Source organism: Trichomycterus rosablanca, chromosome 16 (assembly GCF_030014385.1).
Source record: "Trichomycterus rosablanca isolate fTriRos1 chromosome 16, fTriRos1.hap1, whole genome shotgun sequence".
Lineage (NCBI taxonomy): Eukaryota > Metazoa > Chordata > Actinopteri > Siluriformes > Trichomycteridae > Trichomycterus > Trichomycterus rosablanca.
The window spans coordinates 2,350,092-2,369,986 of record NC_086003.1 but is presented as its reverse complement, the minus strand read 5'-3'; the positions used below and the strand labels follow the sequence as shown (position 1 = coordinate 2,369,986).

The window sequence follows — 19,895 nt, the reverse complement described above, 5'->3', positions numbered from 1 at the left end:
CTAGAAAACTAAAGTTAAACTCATAATAAAAATGAACAGCAGTGATTGTAAGACAGTAAAAAGGCATTTTCTTGAATTTATCCTACACTTTGACGTCAAGCGTGCTCATTTGCTTAAAGTGTCACTTGCCGAATGCTCGGTTCTGCCCGTTTTCCTCTTTTTTTCGTGTTTTTCTGTCTGAGCCTCTGACTCCGGTCCTCTCTGCTGTTGCAGTACAGCGCGATCTGCCAGGATGAGTCGGCCACGTGTAGATTCGGAGGAGTCGCTGGGCCCCGATGATGAGGTTATGCCATACAGTGATGACGAGACTGATGACGAAATAGAACACGAGGAGCAGCCGCCGGTGCAGCCGAGTGCTCCAGCAGCAGAACCTGGTCAGTCCGAGCTCATTTCACCAGTATAACCCAGTGTTCATATTACCAGGGGAATGTGTGAATGATGAATTGCTTAAGAAATATTAGTGGGCAGTTGTAGCCTAGTGGTTAAGGTTGCCAGGTTGCCACTGTTGGGCCCTTGAGCAAGGCCTTAAATCTCAATTGCTTAGACAATATACTGTCACAGTACAGTGTCGCTTTGGATAAAAGATTTGCTTTATCAGGGTCATAAATGCCGAAAATGTAAATGTAATGAATCATAAAGATCATCAAACCAAAACACCCGAGGCACCTCAGGGAATTGTGGGTCTCCTGTAATGATCAGGTTTGGGCCTGTGTGACCCTGTGACTAAAAATTATACACATTGATTCATGTAACAGGATACAAATTGCTTAATACTATTAATATTGTTTATAGTCATAATATACCAAAAAATATTTTATGGGTGTAATCGACACCCCTTCTACTTTCTAATTCATGTGCTTTAGTCACAACAGTTGCTAACAGGTGTAACTAAAGGGAAGGCCCTTTCCTGTTGAAGCGTGAAAGCAAGCTCTATAAAGACATGAAGAAAAGCTCAGTTTAAAGAAACTCAGCCCCACTCAACAGCTCTGGAATGAAGTGGAACATCAACATCAGTGCCCAGCCATACAAATGCTCTTTTGACTAAATGGGCACAAATTCCCACAGACATACTTCAAAGTCTTGTCATTATAGCTGAAAATAGAGGTCAATACCATTTTGTTTTTTTAATTGGGACGTCCAACAAGCTGATGGTCAGGTGTCCTTCTGCTCAAATACAATCTGCTCAAACCTATTTTTTTAATTTTAAAGTCAAACTTATTGTCAGTATCAGGTCAGTATTTGGTGGTACAGACATGCTGGATAATATTGTGGTCCTATTATGGTCTTGTGGTCTTTACTGTAAAATGTATAATGTTTTTCTGTTTCTTGTTTACAGAGTCAGGGTGGAAAGTCAAGGCAAATGACAGAGATTTCTGCAAGTCTCCCGAGTTCCAGAAGAAGGTCTTTCTGTGCTTCAAGGAGAGCAAGTACTCTGTAAGTTCACCCGTGATATTTTGTGTATTGAGAAACCTGGAAAGTTCTGGAAATCTGTACCTGACTCTGTATTACAGAAACGTTCTAACTCTATAGTTATATTTAATAGAATAGCTAGAACATGTTACATTGCCTGCTGTCCATTATGACACTGATGAGCATAAACCTATCCTCCCAGATGTCATATGCCAGGGGTTCCTAACATATGGTCGCATCCTACTAATCCTACTAATCTATTTAAAAATAAAAAAATGGGCTCCAGTGTGGCCACAGCAGTCTATCACATTAAAAAACCACTGCTGGGACTCGAACCTGGGTCACAGTGGCAGTGGGGGTTAGTCTGATCGGCCAATCTACAGATACTAGTCACAAATGTCTGAGGCGGTGTTGGTATTCAGTCTCACCGCTGGCTGGTGGAAGAGCTTAACGGATTTAAGAAGCTTTTTTTGTGTCACTGTTAATGCCACACCTTTACAGGTCCTGAGGCCAATCCTTTTATCTAGTTACTTCCTGTGAGAAGTGTGACACATACATGTTGGTTTGCTCCAACTTTAATCTTGGGAAAATATGCCAGTAGGTGGATTGACCACTAAATATGCTTCGTAATTACGTTCCTTATAACAAAAAAGCTTAAAGGAAACCTAAATTATTGGACACCCTCTTTGCAGTCTTTAAACAATCTGGACGGCACTGTGGCATTTCTGGTAGAGTGAGTGGGTCCCACGGACCTGGGTTTAAACCTCTGCTTCAATCACTAAACCAGTCTGTGATGAGCTAGTTCTTAAAGTGTGTGCTTTTGTTTCTTTAGGCTTGTCGTTTCCCCTACGTCCTAAAACATGCAGACGGTAGATTGGCTGGAGCGAATTATTTAAGCCCCACAGTGTAACCCCAGCACACCAAAACGAAGCAGTTTGTGGAAATAAATAGTGATAAATAAATTGTGTCTTTGGCTGCTGTTACTAAAATGATCAACCTTGAAGTAAACCCTCATGATTTGTTTTTAGATTTTACTACGGGCTAAGCTGTGTTTTTTCGGTTCAGTGAAGTGTGTAGTTTACTTGTGTACGTGCTGGTGTTGGCTTGGGAACAGAAGTCACGATGTTTTTATTGACTAAGTAGTTTAGGATTTTATAAATGGAATAAATAGTAGTTCTTAGTAAGACTTTAATTCAGAACTCGGTTGTTTGTAGACCTGAAGTTCTAATGAAACGTCTCTTGTACAGAAGAACATGAATTTAATCGGGTGTCGGATCTAGCCGAGCCAAGTTGACTCACAACATTCATGGTAGGGGTTCATGTTTTACGTAAGCGTACACCGGGCAGAGCTGTTTCTGTCAAAATACACAGTCAGTTTTAGTTTGTTTTTAAAGGAAGTGAAAATGATTGAACTAAACTATTGATGAGGAGGCTTTAGTCCTAAAAACTTCACATTCAGAGACTTGAACCAAGTAAAGCACAATCCCAGCTTGTGTTTGCTTATATTAATGCCATTAAAAGTATCTAACTCAATACGTTATGGTTCATGACCACTCTTGTCCCAATACTTAATAGTTACTCTGATTACAAAAACTGCAATAATTACTCTAAATAAATACATCATGTCTTTTATTGAACTTATGACCTTATGGTAGGCTGACCAACAGAGGGACAATTAAAATGATACCTGACACCTGGTCAGCTCATCCACTTTTCCCATAAACAAATGTTTTCAACCCTCACATTCGGTCTGCTCGGTGCCAGCACCAGCACTGCTCATTTTATGCCCGACCATCTCTGGTGTTAAAAATATCACATCTGCACCAATTACGGGACACAATCGTGTCAATATGGAGCAAATTCTGGAGGAAAGTGTCCAGCACCTCAAAGAATTAGGGCTATTGTGGAAGCAAAGAGGGTTCCTAATAAAGTGGCTACTGATTGTATGCACTGAATTACATATTATGTGTGCTAAATAGTATGATGATGCATTCGAATTCAGACCGATAATGTATGTCCACCTCACCTGACCAAAATGTTGCCAAGTGTCCACTCCTGGTGTCATGTTTACGGCTTGTTGTTTGGGTTTATGAGCTGGGTTGCCAGATTTCAGCTGTGCCAAAGCCAGACATAAATCCGTTTTCATCCATTAATGTATTAAATTATGAATCAGTTGTATTTTCAGACCAGATCCAGCTGACCAGGCTGGTAACTTGACTGTGATTCTTCGGATCTGTTTAATCCCTTTATGATAATTAATCTATCATATTCTGTAAGCAACAACAATAACATTACAATAATTAATAAGTTACATGTAAACATTGTCTGTGAAATAACAGATGTTTATACATTTGTCTTCCACATTAGGACTCTAGGATATTATTTAAAAAGTCTCACCCTGTCCTGTATGAACTGCTTCTTGTACCTGTATTTTTGGGAGGTCACTATTCACAGGTTTTTCCACGCAAAGCTTTATCCTCGACCTGGTACTGAGTTTCACTAAATGGTCATTTGCACGTTCACAGGAAGTGAATCCGCTCTATTGTACGAATGACTTTTCTTTTGTTGTGTGTTGGTTTATTATAGCAGCTGATTGTGCTGCCAGTCGTTGTGACTCAGCTCTATCAGTAACATCAGGAAAAAAGCTGCTCAAGCGGCCAAACAGAAATGTTCAGCATTTCTATGGAACCGGTCTGACCAGATGTGTCGTTTGCTGAAATTATGCAACGTTTTAAAATTGGGTGCAATTAAACGTAACTGTTGAGTATGTCACTATAAATACTACTGCTAAAATACTTGAGTTTAAAGCATTCAGCGCTGTTAGACTGCCAAAACAGCCCTGCAACTGTGATGCTCTGTGTATTCTGACACCTTTCTATCAGAACCAGCATGAACTTCTTCAACAGTTGAGCTACAGTAGCTCGTCTGTTGGATCGGACCACACGGGCCAGCCTTCACTTCCCACGTGCATCAATGAGCCTTGGCCGCCCATGACCCTGTCGCCGGTTTACCACTGTTCCTTCATTGGACCACTTTTGATAGATACTGACCACTGCAGACCGGGAACACCCCACAAGAGCTGCAGTTTTGGAGATGCTCTGACCCAGTCGTCTAGCCATCACAATTTGGCCCTCGTCAAACTCAAATCCTTACTTAAGCTTGCCATTTTTTCTGCTTCTAACATCAACTTTGAAGATAAAATGTTCACTTGCTGCCTATTATATCCCCCCCACTAACAGGTGCCGTGATGAAGAGATAATCAGTGTTATTCACTTCACCTGTCAGTGGTCATAATGTTATGCCTAGTCGGTGTGTGTGTGTGTGTATATATATAGGTGTCAAACATTCATCTAGTTCAATAAGTGGGTCACATTAACATTGGTTTCTAAAATGGGTTTGTCTGTTCTGATCTTTAGTTTCTTACTGTAACACAGTTAAAAGTCGACTCCGAGATTAAAACATAAATTAATTAATTAATTAATAAATAAATTAATGTGCACGGTCTGAAGTCGTATGCAGTGATACTTGTAACCTGAAACGTCTCCAGATCCTGAAAAGTTCCATAAAGCAGCTTTAAATGAATTTCTGCATTTTAGTCTTAATATTACTCAATACTATAAGAACGAATCAACCAACATCAAATCATTCATATTTTTTCTCTTTTTCTTTCTTTTTGTAGGGAAACGGAATCAGGACGTACAAGTACAACATGTTCACCTTCCTCCCTCTGAACCTGTACGAGCAGTTTAAAAGAGCCGCCAACTTCTACTTCCTCTGTCTGCTTATCCTGCAGGTATACAGCTGATCAGAGGTTTATTTAGAATAATGTGCAGTTAAATTCACACATTTGGGTTGATTGTATAGATTATTTATTATATGTATTATCTTATATAAAAGCTGTTTTACATGTAGCTGTTTCTGATGGGTGTTTATTGGGAACATGTTTATGTAGTTGGATCGTAAATGGTCTTCTAGTGTAAGTTATGCCAAGTTCACACTACACAACTTTCCAAGTTGTCAGGTCGCTGTACAGTTCACACTACACGACTGAATCTTTTGTAATCGGGAGTCTTTGAAGTCGGTGTGTATCTCACACTACACGACTGATCGGCAATAGGGGGTTTCACACTACACCATCCATCACCAACTGGAATCACAGGCGAGCTTCTCTGGTCTCCCAAACTACGTTCTGTCACGAAAACAAACATGAGAAGTGACAAGGGGTTTAATGATACCACTTCCAAAAATACACGTCATCAAGTAGCGAGCGATCAAAGTTGTTTGTCCGCTGATGTGCAGCGAAAAAATCAAGGAGAAAAAATAAATAAGTCTGAGTGGCTGTTCGACATAGCACTAGTTTTTTGCCAGTCGGGCAACTCAGATCCAGATATTTGACAAGCTAGAAATATTTCTTCAGCCGCTCGGATTGAGTTGTTGAGTAGTTCACACATAGCGATTGAGAGCCGAGTTTAGAACGCAGAGCAAACGCCGAGTTGCTCTCGAGCCGGCAAATCTAGCGCCGACCATTCGGCCAGCGAAAAATCGTGTAGTGTGAACTAGGCATTATATGTTCTCGATAATGAACAGCAAGCGACTTGGGGTTCCATATGTGTGTGAGTGTAGAATATGATTTCTGTGAAGAGATTACATATTTCTAGATTGATATATGTTGTCTAGATTTCTCTTTACATGAGTCTCTGTGTGGGAACATTAACATGTTTTTTCCCCCGGATGTATTTTATAGGAGAGCTCTACTGTATGTTAACACATTCTTTAAAGTAAACGTGCTTTGCTGCTGGAGTAGTTTGCTTTTTATCCTGTCCTTTAAAATGTGGAATTTATATACAGCCGATTAGAGGAGAGATCTGATTGGTTTATCGCTGGAAAGCTTAGAAAATATTTGGTTCTGTTGTTTGGCTTTACTGTTTTTAATTGTTTGTAATATGCTGTGTCACTTAATGGACCTCTAAATTAAATCTGTATTTAGACAAAACTAAGGACTAATAATAAATAAACATACAGGTACAATTACGAATGTGGCTGGTTTGGTAGGAAGCAATCTGAGGTAAAGCAGCAGAGATATCTAAGAGTCAAGTAAGAGACTGGTGTATTGTGTTTTATTTGTATTGTTATTTTTCATGCATTATTGTTCTTAATTATATTTCTGTCAATCAGCCATTAACCTAACTTGGAAATGCCAAGTGACTCAGTACGCTAGAAATGCTGACTGGCTGGTGGACATAAAACTTAAATACAGTATAAGAAAAACACTTGTTTAAGAATTACTGCAGTAAAATAAACACAGATGTTAAATATATACTATATAAATGCTTTAAAAATATATACCACCAACATGCGACTGCTAGGGCTGAGCTAACTGGGTACAACCATTTATAGATTTAAATTTTAGCCCTGTGGTATGAAACTGAGAGCTGAAACTGCTGTTCACTATTTTTCTGCTTTGTTTTTGTTTTTATTTGAAATAGATCATCCCCCAAATCTCCACCCTGCCCTGGTACACCACACTGGTGCCTCTAGTGCTCGTGCTTGGCATCACTGGTATCAAAGACCTGATGGATGACCTGGTACGTTACTGCATGATTTTTATTCCCCTTAAACTTCAGCATGTTGTGATGAAACCGTCCGTTCTGATCCGTCGCTCTCTTACAGGCCCGACATAAACTGGATAATGAAATCAACAACAGGACCTGTGAGGTTCTCCTGAATGGCAGGTGATTATTAAAGAAGAAACATAATAATTAATGATCTATCTGTGCTAATTCTATGGTGTGGGAAGAATTCAGGTTCAGGTTCAATACAAACAGGGGGCATCAGTACAGAAACCAAACGAGTGCAGATACTTCCAGATGCCAAACACGCCCAGTTGGCGTTATCTTTGCATCATCTTGCCAATAAGGAAAAGAAGTGCAAAAATCACAGACACAGTCAGACGAATCAAGCTTTGTGATTTTTTTTTTTTTTTGAGAAATGGACAAGTGCATGTGTGGTGTACACCAAAAGAACAGTAAAGGACTTAATGCTTAACCTATACTCAAGGATGTTGAGTGGCCCTGTTGTGGGAAGTATTTACTGTCAGTGTGTGATTTCACGTCTCCCCTTAAGTGGAAGGGTGGCAGAGGTAAAGGGTGGCAAAAGTAAAGTTGTTTTTATTAAGAACACACACACTCACAGTCACAACACTGTCGTTAGAATATAAGAGATATAAAACGTTTACATTGAGTGTTGGAGACAGTCGGAGGATCTGTACCCGACTCAATACAGATAAAAGTCAAGGGTGGGAGACAAATAACCAAGGACATGGAACGAACACACACACACACACACACACACACACACACACAGAATTTAAAGACAAAAGTCAGCGTGCCATAAATTCAGGTTAGAAACATTATTGGATTTAAAGCAACAAATAGTCCCGCAGTATCGTGTCATTGTTTTGTTTAATCAGAGTTTAATCTAGGAGCAATTTGAAGTAGCCAATTCACCTTCCGCATGTTTGACCTAACTGAAACCTAGGCAGACATGAGGAGAACATATTAAGCTCCTCACAGACAAAGCATTTTACATTTTTTTACCCATTTTTATGACAGTACTGGGACAGTATATTGGCTCAGGGGCCCAACAGTGTCAGCCTGGCAGTGGTGGGGCTTGAACCAGCAACCTTTGGCTTACTAGTCCAGTACCTTAACCACTAGGCCACACCTGTCCCAAAAGCAGAAGCAAAAAACTAATCCAACACCAAAAATAAAGAGTGACTTTGAAATTGGAATCTAAATTAAAAAAAAAAAAAAAAAAAAAAAAAAAAAAAAAAGGAAATTAAGCAGCTAATTGAAAAAATAAATAAATAATAGTAATTATATTTATTATGCCAAAAATACGCATTTTAATAAAAAAAAAGAAAATAGAAGCACATAAATAAAGATAAAATAAAAGTACAACTAAACTATAAATAACATTAATTAGAAGCAAAAATAAAGTGAAGAAAAATGAAATGCAAATAAAAATAAAGTTTAAATTAAAAGAAAAAAATACAACAGAGAAATTGTTTAAGCTTTTCTTTTTGTTTATTATTTAAATTCGTTTCTGTTTGTAATCAATACCTTAACTTTTCATGTATATTTATTTATTTATTTATTCATTTGTTTCCGTTCTCACGCTCCAGGTTTCAGGAAACGAAGTGGATGGACATTCAGGTTGGTGACGTGGTCCGACTGAAGAAGAACGACTTCATACCGGTAAAAATATTCTCCATTCACTAAAGCTAAAGGAATTGTGGGTGATTCAGGGGAAATTTACTTTTCTGCTTCTTTTTTTTCATTATTTAATTTTCTTTACCCCCTGTAGGCCGACATTATGTTACTATCCAGCTCCAATCCAAACAGCCTGTGTTATGTAGAGACAGCAGAACTGGATGGGTAAGTATTTTTACCCCCTAATCCCCACCAAACCCCCACCGCCAGTTCATTCTCTTTTATTTGTCAATTACAAAAGGACGTACTAATAAAAAAATTATGTTCCGCACCTAACCGTTACAGCGAATCCTTTATTGTAAACAGTTAAATGGTTAGATGGTTATGCTCGGTGGGTAGCACTGTAGTTACGCAGGTACAAAGTAGTAATAATAATGTAATTATTACATTATATTATTCTATCATGAATATATCTAAAAAAATAATAATAGTAATTTTCTGTCCCAAATAAAGAACACCTCACAGAAATGCCTTTATTCTGGCAATAATCTCCACTAGTGGTGGGAGCATCATTTTATTATCATGTGTTTGTTGCAGAAGGGGCTGGCACTCTGACCAGGATTATTTAATAAATAAATAATACACAGCACAAAGAAAATATCTTTTATTTACCTCATTAAGACCATTTTAAAGTGGCCTAGTCCAACCTAGTCGACCTCACAAACCATGTCACCAGCGCTATTGAAAAGAGGAACGAGCCAAAATTGCTTCGACATGATTGAGATTTATTCCAATGACAACGTTTTTGTTTGACTGGACATAGTTTTCTTTGTTGTTTTTTTTGTCAATTTGAAGAAAAATGTCTGATAAATCCTTCGTTATACTGATTCATGGCACCGTACATGACATGACGTGTGATTAGAAGTTTCTGCACCGTGTTGACTCAACAGAAAATGCCCGTCTCATTCATTATCGGACTGACGTTGCTTAAATAGACAAATGTTTAATTTAAGGGCGTTTTAGAAAGCGCACAAAGCCGAGAGCTCAGCATGAAAGCCTATTAGAGCTCTTTTCTATCGCTTTTCCATCGAGACCTATAATATTTCACTGCCACATGTTGTCTTCTACTGTCCATGATGAGCATTCTGAACAGTCAATATTGGCTTTGGGTTTTGCTCGTTGTTTTGTGTGCTTTTGACTTCAACTTGTGTCCTCGGTTTGAACATTAGTCTTGTTTTCATCGGCTCAGAGCTGAATTTTGATGTCCTAAATAAAATGTTAACGATATTTTGTTTTGTTAGTAGAGTGATGGTATTTTGTATCTTGTGTGATATAATCATTTATTTTTTTGCTTTTTATAGTGAAACCAATCTGAAGTTTAAGATGGGTTTGAAGGTGACAGACGAGCAGCTGCAGAAAGAAAATGAGCTGGCAAAGTTTAATGGTACATTTAATATAAATAATAACCACAAGGACATGTCATTATAAACACACATTTTTGACACGTTTGCTTGTGCAGTGTCTTAAAAAAGTATTATATCCTATATACCCCTTTATATTTCATTATATTTCTTTTCCTAACCCTATCTTTAGTAAATATTAAAGCCTTTAAATCGATTTATAAAACAGTGTGCATGAACAGAAAGCTTTAGTGCATTAGTGATTTGTTCCATTCCTCCAGTCTTCATATGCCATCTCAATCAATTTGCTAGTGAGATAGTTGTGGATCAGCTCTTTTTGCTTTCCTCATGAGAATAAACAGCTATAAATGTCTTTGTAAGGTCTATCACTGTGGCAGAAATTAACAGAACAAAGGAAGTCACAAAAGCGTTTGAAACAAATCAGTAATCTGAAGGAGGATCAACAAGACCAGTTCAATGGTACCAAACATACCTCAGAGCTCAGTTAAGACCATCATAGGAATTAAAAAAAATATATGAAGCCACATCCACACAGCATAGATCCTTGTAAACCTGGTCAAAAACTATAAGTTTATTAGTTATAATGGCTGTACAGTTGGTCGTTAGGGGTTGTTAATCTTCAGTTACCAGTTCATCCTGGACCAACCACGTTCAGGGTGTAATATTGGCAAGGACGGAGGACTTACTGAAATAAATTGCATATAGATTTGAGAAAAAGAAGAAATGTTTGGCTGAAATTATAAGCAGTATAAATAAATCTAGCTGTGAAATGTGGTGCTGGTAGCATGACGTTAAGGGGATGCTTTTCAGCAGGTTTGTAAAACATTTCCTAAGTCTGTAAGACTGCATGTATTCTGTGTTAATTGTATTTATTGTATCTGGTGTCTGACTGGTTGTTGTTCCGTGCAGCCATGATTGTGTCTGAGGAGCCAAATAACCGACTGGACAAGTTTGCTGGAACCATGAAGTGGAAGGGTGAAGTGTATCCACTTGAACTGGACAACATGCTGCTGCGAGGATGCAAGATCCGCAACACCAACGAATCCCACGGACTCGTCATATTTGCAGGTTGGGAGTGTGCAGAAATATACGTATATATGTTATGTATATGTATGTTTGAATCTATTGTACAAACACACACGAGATCTTAAGCTGTGAACTTCTCTGTAGGAGCGGACACAAAGATCATGAGGAACGGCGGCAAGACGAGGTTCAAACGCACCAAGATTGATTATCTGATGAACTACATGGTGTACACGGTAAGATTTGTGTTTCTGTACCTAAATTACTAATTAAAAATTAGACACGTGTGCTATTTGGACAGAAGTATCTGGACACGTGTTTTAATTATTGAATTATAATTATTAAGTCTTGTGAAAAGCCTACATAGAAGAGTGGCTGTTGTTATTACAGCTTCAGAAGAATTACATAGACGTCAATCTATTTAAATACCATTTGTTTTTGACATAGGACGTCCAACAAGCTGCAAAGTGCATCATTCTTACTTAATGCTTTATTATACAAGGCTTTTATCCAAAGTGACTTACAATTATGACCGAACACAATTTTGAGCAATTGAGGGTCTTGCTCAGGGGTCTAACAGTGTCAACTCGGGCTGTGGTGGGGCTTGAACCGGCAACCTTTTGATTACTAGTCCTGTACCTTAACAGCTGTGCCACCACTGCTAATAAACCTTGGGCATCTCAAAAACCTTGAGAGGAACCAGACTCAGCAAGGACCCCATCCGTCTTTGGTGATGGAATTGTAGCCTAGCGGTTAAGGTATTGGACTAGTAATCATAAGGTCGCTGGTTCAAGCCCCACCACTGCCAGGTTGCCAGTGTTGGACCTTTGAGCAAGGTCCTTAACCCTCAACTGCTTAGACTGTATATGTAGATGGATGGATGGATACTTTATTAATCCCGAAGGAAAGGACTATGAGAATTAAGGAATATGAGAGTAAAAATAACATAATTACAGATGTTGAATAAAGTAGAGATAAATATTACAATACAGAATATAGAAAAAATGTAATGTGCATTAATACTGATATAAAATCACATAGTTGTCTTATTCAATTCGTGTATTTACTAATTGTTAAAATGTGCAGGAAATGCAATCGAGGTTTGGCTTTTTTTTAATCTCATATTTACATGTTCTCCCCGTGTCCGCGTGTGGAACATGCCGTTAAAATCCTAATAAACAAACAAATCTCATATTTATACTCAAATGAAACAGGTCATGGACCTTCTGTCATCTTTAGCCAGTAATCTTCAGGGTGGCAGTAAACCTAAAAATAATGCTTATTCCTTAATCTAGTTCTTCGTGTGTGTGTGTGTGTGTGCGTGTGTGTGTGCGTGTGTGTGTGCGTGTGTGTGTGCGTGTGTGTGTGCGTGTGTGTGTGTGCATGCGCGTGCGTGTGCGTGTGCGTGTGTGTTTTCATTTTTTAAACTAAAGCTTTGCTCTACATGATATTTGATTATGCCAGTCCAGGTCCCAGCCCTAGTTTGGCTGGTGTTTGCTGAGCTCTGTGTACCGAACTAATGTGTTTTACCTGTTTACTCTAAAGCCGACACACAGAAGCTGAGCCGAACTTAATCTCGCTGCTTTTCGTTCAGATCTTTGTTATGCTGGTCCTGATCTGCGCCGGCCTGGCCATCGGGCACACCTTCTGGTTCGAGGAGATTGGCAGTAAGGCCTGGTATCTGTACGATGGAAAAAATGAGAGCTCTTCCTACCGGGGGTTTCTCACCTTCTGGGGATACATCATCGTCCTCAACACCATGGTGCCCATCTCGCTCTACGTCAGGTACAGAATTCAATTAGCAGGTCATTGAAATACCATATATGACACAAGTATTGGGACGCCTCTTCTTATTTCTGAATTCAAGAGTTTCAGCCACAACAGTTCCTAACTAGTTTAATAAATCAGTCATATAAAGGAGAATTATAGCTTCCAACTTTGCAGCAACAGTTTAGGGAAGGCCTTTTACCTGTTCTTGTGTGACTGTGCCCCTGTGCACAAAGCAAGCTCCTTAAAGACATAAAGAAAAACTCGGTTTAAAGAATCTTCACCAAACAGCAATTCACAAATTCCCACAGACATACTCCAATGTCTTTTGAGAAGCTTTCTCAGAACAGTGGCTGTCACTCGATTTAAATATTATTTGTTTTTTAAATGAGATTACCAACAAGCTCATGGTCAGGTGTCCAAATACTACTTAATCATTTAAGTTCACTAAATAAAAGAATAAAATTTAGGTTTTTTTTATTTTGCAATTGAATATTGACATCTAGCTACTAGAGCATCTAGAAAATACACTTTTACCTTTTAGTTTGATCAAATCTATAGAATTTAATTAAATGAATATAATGTTATTAGTTTATAAACATTGCATTTATTATGTGTTTAAAATTTAAACATATTTCAGTTCAGTCTTTCCTTTTTACATCGTACAATAATTTTGGAGCTGAGATTTCCTCCCCATAAATCAGGTTACTCAGTATAAATAAAATCTAAACTAAACTGACTCTAATTTTCGGTTGATCTGCCCCCCGTCTCTCAGTGTGGAGGTGATCCGTCTGGGTCAGAGTAAGTTCATTAACTGGGATCTGCAGATGTACTACGCCGAGAAGGACACGGCGGCTAAAGCTCGAACCACCACGCTGAATGAGCAGCTTGGCCAGATCGAGTACATCTTCTCCGACAAGACCGGCACCCTGACGCAGAACATCATGGCCTTCAAGAAGTGCAACATCAGCGGGAAAACATACGGTACGGGCCCTGCTGAGGGTCTACGAGCTTAAAACATGCTTTCAATTAGTGCTATTTATTATAGAGCTATGAGCTTTGCTTTTTATTTACCTGAGGATGCTTGGGAGAGATATATTGTACTGTATAGTTTATTATGGTTTGGGACACAGCCAAATGGTGGCCTGCTTTCATGAAGATGGCAAATTATGATATATCATGTATAACCTGTGGCTCTCAGCTCAGGTGTGGCTGTTTGGGCCCTGGACATTTTATCCCAAAGCCTTAGGGGGGTCTGGTTTTGGTTTCAGAACAATAAAGTCACTACAGGTTCAGTCATTTAGTCACACACACCTGAATAAACCTGCTCAGGTGACACCTTAACACAAGTTACAAAAACTTGCATTTATTTTAGCCAAAATGAGAAGGTTTGGTTTATTGTGAGCTGTATTTATTGTGGTTATAATGTCGTTATGGATGTCATTTATTTGTTTATTAAACCAGTAACATCTGTTTTTTTATGATCTGCAGGAAATGCTACAAGTGCAGATAATAAGGTACCGACTGTTTCTTTGCTTTCTATTATATTGTCATATAAAAAAAAACATAGTTTCTTATAGTTTACAGCGTATTAGTATCATTCACAATCAGTTTAATTGACAGACACCCTCTGGGATTGTTTCATTATCTCTTACAGATGGTGGACTTCAGCTGGAACAAGTACACCGACAGGAAGTTCCAGTTCTATGATAATAACCTGGTTAACACCATCCGCTCGAAGCAGGACCCGGATATGCTGGAGTTTTTTAAGCTGCTGTCTCTCTGCCACACCGTCATGGTGGAACAGAAGGACGGTGAGACACGTTTACGTTAGCTACGCTTACATGTAAAGATTTCGACCCTCGACCACAAAGCCTTGACTTCAGCCCCACTGAACATCAACTGCGGCTTGCTTGACCAACATCAGGGCCCAGTTATACAAGTTCTTTATTGACTGAATGGGCCCAAATTCTCACACACACACACACACACACACACACATACACACACACACACACACACACACACACACACACACACACACACACACACACACACACACAAGTCTTGTTTTTTAAATGGGAGGTCCAGCAAGCTCATGGTCAGGTGTCCAGATACTTTTAGCCATCTAATGTGTGTGTGTGTGTGTGTGTGTGTGTGTGTGTGTTTAGGTAAACATTTACTGTTCCTCTAAATAAATCAACCTGTTTACATTATGATTTTTTGGTCTTATGATTTGGTATAGGACCCAAAAATCTTGCTGATCTCCTAAAGCAATGTAGCCCATCTCAAGCAAGTTGTTTACCAATGCTAGACTTTATGCTGGTTCTTTCTAGGATAAGCTCAGGCATTTTGTTTATATCACCCTGGAATTAAATCTGAGGTGAAAAAATATTTCATTAAAAATAAATAATTAGACGTTTTTTTTCAGTTCTTTTCATGCCAAATAATCTTGTTAATTGAAACAAAAACATGTTATTATATTGTAAAAATCAAGATGATGAATGTTGTATAATGTAGTTATTAAATACTGCAGCTTTTCTGGTTGATTTAGCGCCAGAGTTACTTTAGGTTATATTTGCGCTTATTAGTTTGAGACTTTTGATTTATATTGCTATATACACTAAGTCTGTTCTGTGTCTCCAGGCGAACTGGTTTACCAGGCCGCGTCTCCGGACGAGGGCGCTCTGGTCACCGCGGCGAGGTGTTTCGGCTTCGTGTTCCTGCACCGCACTCAGGACATGATCACCATCGACGAGATGGGAGAGGAGACCACGTACGAGATGCTCGCTCTCCTCGACTTCAACAGCGACCGCAAACGCATGTCCATCGTCCGTGAGTACCATCTAACCTTCCAAATTCTACTACACAGAGAACCTTCCACAATTCCTCAACCTTCTGGTGATCGTTCTCGATTCTGACTTTGAGAACTGTAAATGTCTCATCCCTGCATGATCCGATGATATTTATTAACTTCCCTAAACAATCCACTGTAGCAGAAGCGCAGGGAGTGAGAGGTTAAGATCCTGGGAGTGGATTTGTTTAAATCTTGCCAAAAGTTAGTAAAAGCCTAAATTAGCTTTCCATTCGTGCTTTACAGATTTGCCTTGCTAATTATGTAAGGTTTGTGCTTTCACTTATAAAAAGCTTTTAAAAGACTATAGAGCTTTGGGCTGTCGTTTGAAAGGTTGTGCGTTCGAATCCTGGCTGAACCTTGCACTCTGACTCCAGCTTCCAAATGAGCTGAAAAACATGGAAAAAATTTTTTATTGTACTCTTCACATGTAAATGTAACATGACAAAATAAACGTCCATTAAACTAGATTGATTTTATTTAAATTGAACTATTTATACAAATAATTTAAAGGTTTACACTTTTTTATTAATTTATTATTAATTCATTTATAATCAATTATTTTATAGTTTATTATTTTATTTAATATATTATTAAATTACTAATTAAATTAATTTTTATGAATTATTTTATTTAATATATTTTTTAAATTAATTTTATTAATTAATTATTTGAATTATTATTTTATTTAATATATTCTTTTTTATTAATTTTTATTTATTAATTATTTTATAATGTATTATTTTATTTAATATATTATTTTAAAATTAATTTTATTAATTAATTATTTTAATAATTAATTATTTTATTTAATATATTGTGTTTGTAATTAATTTTCTAAATTATTTGTATATTTGGTTATTGTATTTAATGTATTATTTTTACAATTAATTAAAAAAAAATTTTTTTTACTATTTTATTGAATATCTTATTTTTAAAATCATTTTATTAATTTATTATTTTGTTTTAAAATTATTGTTTATGAACCAGTTTACCCTACACCATTTTCAGCCGTTTTTAACAGTAGCTTGGTAGACTTATCTCAGTGGTTCTTTACCTTTTTGTCTCAGTGGCGGTATCACTGCAGTATTGTCTAGACATTATAGACCTTCAGTACATCAGTGGCCTTCAGCCTGCAGGTCCAGAACGGCTGGATTTTTTAGACCACATGACCCCGATTCTCTACCCTTTACCTGAACACTGTTTGGAATTCCTGGAATGGTCTCTACCTTTTTTTGCTGATGGCTGCAACCAGCACAAGTGAAACGCTTCGTTGACGTCATTGCGACAGTCAAATGTGCTGCGCTGGTGCTCTGTGTTAGTACTGCTGTGTAACGTCTTTTGCATGGAGACTCGGTATGCTCAGGCTTGCCATGCTCATTTGCCTCGAGGCCAAAATATTTTCTCACAGCACTTCTGCTGTAACCCATAACCACCACCACCACTCGAGAAGCTTCACAGTCAGCTACGCTTGCCCTCTTTAACAGGCTCAGTGTGGTAAACGAGAGGCTGTGCTGGTGCTCTGGGCAGCGGTAGCTCAGCGGTTAAGATACTGGACTATTAATCAGATGGTTGACACTGTGGGGTTCCTGAGCAAGGCCCTTAAGCCTGAATTGCTTTCATTGTATTCAGTCGCAATTTTAGGGCAGTGGTTACGGTACTAGACTAGTAATCAGAAGGTTGCCAGGTCAAGCCTAATCACCACCTTGTTGCCACAGGATGCTCTGATAAAGACACTTGCCCTCAATTGCTAAAACTATATCACTCATAATTGTAAGCTGCCAAAAAATAAACATAAAAGCTCTGTATTAATAGTGCCATGGTCGTGTTTGTATGCCAGCACATCCCATATCAAATGAGTGTTGGCCTTTCGTGCCAGCCCACAATTACCACTTTCATCTGGCCACAGACCGCTGTGAAATGATGTAGTCTGAATCAGACGTACGGTGCAGCACAGCCCTGACGCACCTCACCTCTGAGAACGTACATCATCTCAGACTGCAGGCGTAAAGTAAAGGAGGAAAAGTTCTCAACTTAATGCAAATGGAAGGCAAATACGGGCGGTGTTTGCCAGTCAGATCGTTAAATGTGATGTAGTGGGTTCACATCTTAAGTCATGTAGGCGGTCAGGCCACAGCGTGGTTTTATCTGACAGGTTTTATTTCATACCTGTGATGTTTAAATAATTCAACCCTGGGTTGGTAAAGGACAGTCATTTATTACAACTACTGTACATTAAACAAAATACATATTTGTTAATACAACTTTTATAAAATAGGCAGTATTTTGGGATTCAGGGAAAAAAGGCCACCAAAACAAATACAAAAATAAATGCCCTATAAGATAAGGAAAACCAATTAAACTCTACACCCATACTGTCACGCAAATGACACCTTAATCCCTAGGTATACAAACAAAGAAACAAATCCCCACCCCACTGTGACTTTTTAAATACAGAATCGGGTATTCAGCCATGATAACAGCCATAGCAGCTGACGTGGCATTAAGAATCAAACAAACAAGCAAACAAACCCAGGAAACATGCTTTTTATTTTAATTTTATTTTTATTGTTTGGTGGATGAGGTTCTTAGGAGGGTGTAACAACATTTCCCAGCTGTTTAAGGGGAATAAGAAGCACAGAATTTGGCAACCATAGCTGCTAATAAATAACATAATAATCACTAGTTTGTATTATAAGCTACATCTACCATACAGAGGAACATTGTGGGTGTACAATTACTGCCTGTAGCCCATCTGTTGCCCAACTTCCCGAATCCCATAAGACTCCAGCTTACCAGATGTTATTTGGGGGAAGCACCATTCTGGGCACTGGAAATGACACCAGCATGGAAATGACAGGGTATTGTGTGTTGCACTAATGTTAGTTTTAGGTACAGTGGTGTTGTTGGGATTTTAATTTTTAAAAATATAAAGCCAACAACATCCTGTGGTCAGAAGGTGACCAGTGATAAAAGACTAGTGGAAGATTAACACACATTTGTGCATGAGGAAAGTAATGTAATTAAACAGTACTTAAAAATCCCAACAACACTGCTGCACCTGTGATATAACCACCACCCAAACCTCTTCTGGTCAGTCAGGGTTTTGTGGCGGCATAAATCAGTGTATAGACTAGGCGTACGTAATAAAGATCTCGTTGAGTGTGTGTGTGGTACTGTGTTTCATTTTCACAATGTTGTGTGTGTGTGTGTGTGTGTGTGTGTACAGTGAGATTTCCTGATGGTCGTATCCGGCTGTACTGTAAGGGAGCAGATACGGTGATCTACCAGCGCCTCAGTCCTGACTCGCCACATACAGAAATCACGCAGGACGCTCTGAACGTAAGTGTAATGTGTAATAAATATTAATATATGTTTAAGTACAATAATTAAAATAATTCTAGTTAATGTTTTATTTATGTGACGATAAATAAATCATATTTATCTGTGTACACATACAAAATATATATATATATATATATATTATAATATTGTAAAATTTGCTATAATTGGTGTGATCTCTCGACGTACTGTAGATCTTTGCCAACGAGACCCTGCGCACACTGTGTCTGTGCTATAAGGACATCACTCCCGAGGAGTTCGAGGAATGGAATCGTCTAAACAAGGAGGCCAGCGTGGCCCTCACCAACCGCGAAGAGGCGCAGGATCAAGTCTACGAACTCATCGAGAATAACCTTATGGTAACAGCTTACATTTCTGTTGAGGTTCTTTTTTATAGTTTTTAATTACAATTACAATCCTGATGATATTCAATGTTTTTAAATATTGGTAATACTGAATACTGACTATATTTTAAGATAATTTTAGCTAAAATAATGCTTTTGACCAAAAATGATCTAGCAGAAATAGGTGAATAGGTGTTGGGGTTTCACAGTCTGTAAGTGATTAATGATGTGAGCACACCAATAAATGCTGAGCACACCAAGATGGCATGATCTAAGTGACTGAAGCTCCTGCCAACCACACTGATGAACCTTCTTCCCCAACTGTCACAAAGTTCGATCTGTTCAGGCTTCAGTTCGGTACCAAGTTGTTCTAACCCAGTAGATTAGCGCCCCCTAGTGTTTAAAATAGCATCACATTTATAAGTGTGGTTTTCCTGTGGAATAATGTATAGCGATATTATTAATGCTACTTTAGTTGTTTTACTAGTGTCCATTAATCTGTGAAACCTTGATTTAGCACGAT

The 19,895-nt window shown here is 38.3% G+C and overlaps 1 protein-coding gene across 1 annotated transcript in view; it reads left to right on the top strand.

Annotated features, from left to right (window-relative positions):
* The first annotated feature begins 232 nt into the window (after nucleotides 1–232).
* Nucleotides 233–19,895, top strand: part of atp8b1 (ATPase phospholipid transporting 8B1) — a 32,332-nt gene continuing 12,669 nt past the window's right edge. The window contains exons 1-17 of the mRNA XM_063012082.1: nucleotides 233–374; nucleotides 1,337–1,401; nucleotides 5,090–5,203; nucleotides 6,897–6,995; nucleotides 7,081–7,142; nucleotides 8,594–8,666; nucleotides 8,776–8,846; nucleotides 9,983–10,065; nucleotides 10,952–11,110; nucleotides 11,213–11,301; nucleotides 12,660–12,850; nucleotides 13,608–13,816; nucleotides 14,324–14,349; nucleotides 14,490–14,646; nucleotides 15,479–15,667; nucleotides 18,916–19,028; nucleotides 19,223–19,387. Coding sequence (XP_062868152.1) covers nucleotides 233–374; nucleotides 1,337–1,401; nucleotides 5,090–5,203; nucleotides 6,897–6,995; nucleotides 7,081–7,142; nucleotides 8,594–8,666; nucleotides 8,776–8,846; nucleotides 9,983–10,065; nucleotides 10,952–11,110; nucleotides 11,213–11,301; nucleotides 12,660–12,850; nucleotides 13,608–13,816; nucleotides 14,324–14,349; nucleotides 14,490–14,646; nucleotides 15,479–15,667; nucleotides 18,916–19,028; nucleotides 19,223–19,387 — 2,007 coding nt within the window. The remainder of the gene's footprint in view (nucleotides 375–1,336; nucleotides 1,402–5,089; nucleotides 5,204–6,896; nucleotides 6,996–7,080; nucleotides 7,143–8,593; nucleotides 8,667–8,775; nucleotides 8,847–9,982; nucleotides 10,066–10,951; nucleotides 11,111–11,212; nucleotides 11,302–12,659; nucleotides 12,851–13,607; nucleotides 13,817–14,323; nucleotides 14,350–14,489; nucleotides 14,647–15,478; nucleotides 15,668–18,915; nucleotides 19,029–19,222; nucleotides 19,388–19,895) is intronic.